This window comes from Hippocampus zosterae, unplaced genomic scaffold (genome assembly GCF_025434085.1).
Source record: "Hippocampus zosterae strain Florida unplaced genomic scaffold, ASM2543408v3 HiC_scaffold_192, whole genome shotgun sequence".
Classification (NCBI taxonomy): Eukaryota; Metazoa; Chordata; class Actinopteri; order Syngnathiformes; family Syngnathidae; genus Hippocampus; species Hippocampus zosterae.
In genome coordinates, this window is record NW_026262805.1 from 1 (window position 1) to 3,701 (window position 3,701).

The 3,701-nt window shown below is 60.5% G+C and overlaps 1 protein-coding gene across 1 annotated transcript; it reads left to right on the forward strand.

Moving 5' to 3' along the window:
• Positions 1–164: 164 nt before the first annotated feature.
• Positions 165–1,198, forward strand: LOC127594529 (katanin p60 ATPase-containing subunit A1-like; the record flags this gene model as incomplete). Its single annotated transcript, XM_052056380.1, is given in 3 exon segments — positions 165–503; positions 505–840; positions 842–1,198. Coding segments are annotated over 3 exon segments (1,032 nt in total), but the record flags the coding sequence as incomplete, so codon positions are not given.
• Between the last annotated feature and the right edge of the window lie 2,503 nt (positions 1,199–3,701).

Genomic DNA, 3,701 nt, shown 5'->3' on the forward strand with positions numbered 1-3,701 from the left:
CCAACCCCAACCCCAACCCCAACCCCAACCCCAACCCCAACCCCAACCCCAACCCCAACCCCAACCCCAACCCCAACCCCAACCCCAACCCCAACCCCAACCCCAACCCTGCTGCGAAAGAAAGGCCCCTGCCGGCACTGAAAAAGGCATGTACACAGAAATAGGTGTACAGTCCCCCGGTGACCAAGGACCCCCGCAAGCGGAGGGAGTCGGACGGCAAGGGCCCCAAGAAGAAGGCGGTGCCAGCCGAGGGCGGAAAGCCTTGCCGAGGAGAGCCTGAGCTGGTCAGCGCGATGGAAAGGGAGCTGCTCGAGAATAGTCCTAATGTCAGGTTTGAAGACATCGCCTCACTCAGTAAGACCAAGGATGTGCTCAAGGAGGCCATCTTCCTGCCTCTGATCATGCCTGACTTCTTCACCGGCCTCAGGAAGCCTTGGAAAGGAGTGCTGCTGTTCGGCCCTCCTGGCACCGGCAAGACCCTTCTCGCCAAGGCAGTCGCCACGGTGCTTTGCTTACCAGATCGGCTAGACCGCCTTCTTCAACATCAGCGCCTCCTCCCTCGCCTCGAAGTGGCGAGGGGAGTCCTAGAAGATGGTCCGGGTGTTGTTGTTCGAACTCGCCAGGCATCGGTCTCCCTCCACCATCTTTTTCGACGAAATCGACGCCATCAGCTCCAAGCGCAGTGCTGGGTGCGAGGCGAGCCACAAGGTGAAGACAGAGCTGCTGGTGCAGATGGATGGGATCGGGACCGACTCGGAGCGAGTGGTGGTCATTGCGGCGACCAACCGCCCGTGGGATCTGGACGAGGCCATCCGTCGCCGGCTCGAGAAACGGATTTGTGACAGTCTAATCAGACGTGCCGCTGCCTGACGCCGAGGCCAGGAGAGAGATGTTCTAGCTGAACTTCAGGGAAATCGAGGTGGAGGAGGGCATCGACTGGGCGGGGTTGGTGGCCCTGACGGAGGGGTACTCGGGGGCCGACATCTCGAGTCTGTGCAAGGAGGCAGCCTACATTCCGATGCGAAGGCACATTAGCGAGATCGGAGGGTTCCAGAACATCGGCAGGTTGGAGCAAGGCGAGCTGAGAGCAGTCAGCGAGCAGGACATCGCGACGGCTATCAAGCGTGTGAGCCGGTCGGTCGGCGCGCAGGACCTCAAAGCCTACGAAGAGTTTGCTCGGGAGTTCGGGTGCGTGTGAGTAATCTAATGCAAGCCTCGTTCGAGGAGCAGAACAGCTAGGGCACACAGCGCATCGTCGCCAGCCAGCACGCCGTCCTCGAACAGCTCCAGGCCATCACCAAGAACTCTGCGGCACTCGTCGAGTGGAGCAGAGTCAACTTCGACGTTGTCAGGCCGGCGATCGAGGAAAGCCAACGGGTGATGGGCGACTTGCGCAAGGACTTCGACGAGCTGAACAGCATGGTGGTCCGCATAAAGCAGGCCGAGGCCGAATTGGTGCGGCTGGAGGCGTGCAGGTAAGGCTGACTTTATAATGGAAGAGGAATCGTTGGAAGACATCTTCAGACTCTACTCGGACCACGGGGTGATGTCTGCGGGCCTGCTGAACAGGCTGCTGCTGAACACCCACACCCTGCTGACCCAGGAAGAGCGGTTTGCCCTGCTCGGCTCCGTTGACCAAGGCCTCGATTTTGAAGCCTTCAAGAGATTGTTTCGGCCGGCCTGTCCCCACAGTCCTGACCGTGTCAGGAGGGCGCTCAACCTAGCGCTGGTGCGCGGCCCCGACAAGCACAAGATCAGCCAACAGGAGCTGCTGGCGGTGGCCGAGCGGGCCGGGCTGCCCGCGCGGGACGTGCAGAAGGCGTTCGAATCGCTGTTCGTGCAGGGCGAGGCCAGAATCGACGACCTGCTGAGGTTCCTGGGGGAGTGATAAATTATGCTGGAATGCACGTTTTTTAGAGGCAGGGATCGCAAGAAGATGCTGAACGCCAGGGTCGAGAAGTGGCGGGAGATGCTGGCCAGGGTCCGTCCCGACTCGGAGACCTACGACCCTGCGTTCAAGCGCCGAGTGCGCAAGGGCATCCCCTTCGAGGTGAAGAGGCAGGCCTACCGTCTCTTCACTGAGGACCCTCCGGAACTGGTGGGGCGGTGCTCGGACAAGTCGATCCACGACATCCAGCTCGACATTCCGAGAACCTTCGGGGACTAGAAGCCCACGAAGAACGTGCTGGTACAGGTGGACAAGATCCTGAAGGGGCTCGCCTCGGAGTACCCGGAGATCGGGTACATCCAGGGCATGAATTACTGGATCTACAGGCACAGGCTGGTGGAGGCGGTCGGAGTGGACCCTCTCTGGAGGGTGGCCTACAGCCTGCTGCAGACGGGGCAGATCAGCGACTGCCTGGTCGACCTGCGCAACATGGCCAGAGTCAACTACGTGCTGGGGCAGCTGATGCAGCGGTTCATGCCGGACTTGCTGCGGAAATTCGAGGAGAATGAGGTTAACCTGCTGTTCTTCACGCCCGGCTGGATTCTGCCTCTCTACTCCAAGACCTCAGTGCCGAAGTGTTCTACAGGATCATGGACTGCCTGATTTTCGAGGGGTACAAGATCGTCTACCGCGCCGCCCTGGCCCTCCTGGCCTTCAAGCAGAGGGAACTCCTCGAGGCAGGGGGCACCGAGCTGCTCCTGGTCCTCACCGGAACGAAAGCCCCGAGGAGGACAGCTTCATGGAGGCCGCGCTCTCGTTCAAGTTTTCCTCCAGGGAGATGGAGCAGCTGGAGGCGGAGTTCGAGGGGTTGGACTAATGACTGTGATTAAATGTCGTACCAGAAGAGCAGGTTCCTGCAGTGGATCGACCACCGGGTGCGGGTGACCATCCACGACGGGCGGATGCTGGTGGGCACGTACATCGCCTACGACAAGCACATGAACCTCGTGCTCGCTGACACTGACGAGTTCAGGCAGGTCAAGAACAAAAGACTGGCCTCCTCAAGGAAATCAAGCGCACTCTGGGCCTGGTCATCCTGCGCGGCGAAAACGTCCTCACCATCACTGTCGAGGCCCCCGCCCAGCATGGCCACCAAAAAATTCGACAACCCCCAGGCCAAGTCCGCGGCCATTTCGCGGCCCGCGTCCAGCCCGAGGAGAAAGGCCTGCTGCCCTCGCGGCCCGAAACCGGCAGCCTGGTGATGCCGAAAGTGCCCCTGCCGCTGCAGCCCTCGACGGTGACCAAGGCGCCCCAGTGATTAATCTAGCATAGACATCATTTCTTCTTCAGGATGCGCCGGACGGGACTGGCTGCGGGCCGGTCCTTGGCAGGCTTGGCCGGCCGCAGGGACGGGGCCTGCTCCTGCGGGGGGATGAGCCCCTCCAGGAAGGCGACAGGGTCGAGGAGTACACTCGGTCGATGGTGTGGACAGTGACCTTGGTCAAATTATCCTTAAAAATCTGGCTGTTGAGCCGGAGCTGCTGGTCATCTACTCGAGGCTGTCCACCTGGCTGAGCTGCGAGAGCTCGAGGCGGATGTTTTCGAACTCGGAGGCGAAGAGAGAGTCGAGTTGGGCAGTGAGCTTCTGGAGGAAGTGGCAGCTGACCAGGCGCTTGAAGACGGTGCTGATATTGAGGTAGCGGTAGATGTCCACCTCCAGCTCCTGGTAAAGCACGCGCAGCTCTTCCTCCATCATTCAAATTGACTAGCAATCCAATCAGCACTGCTTCTCGGCCCACTTCCGGAATTCCTT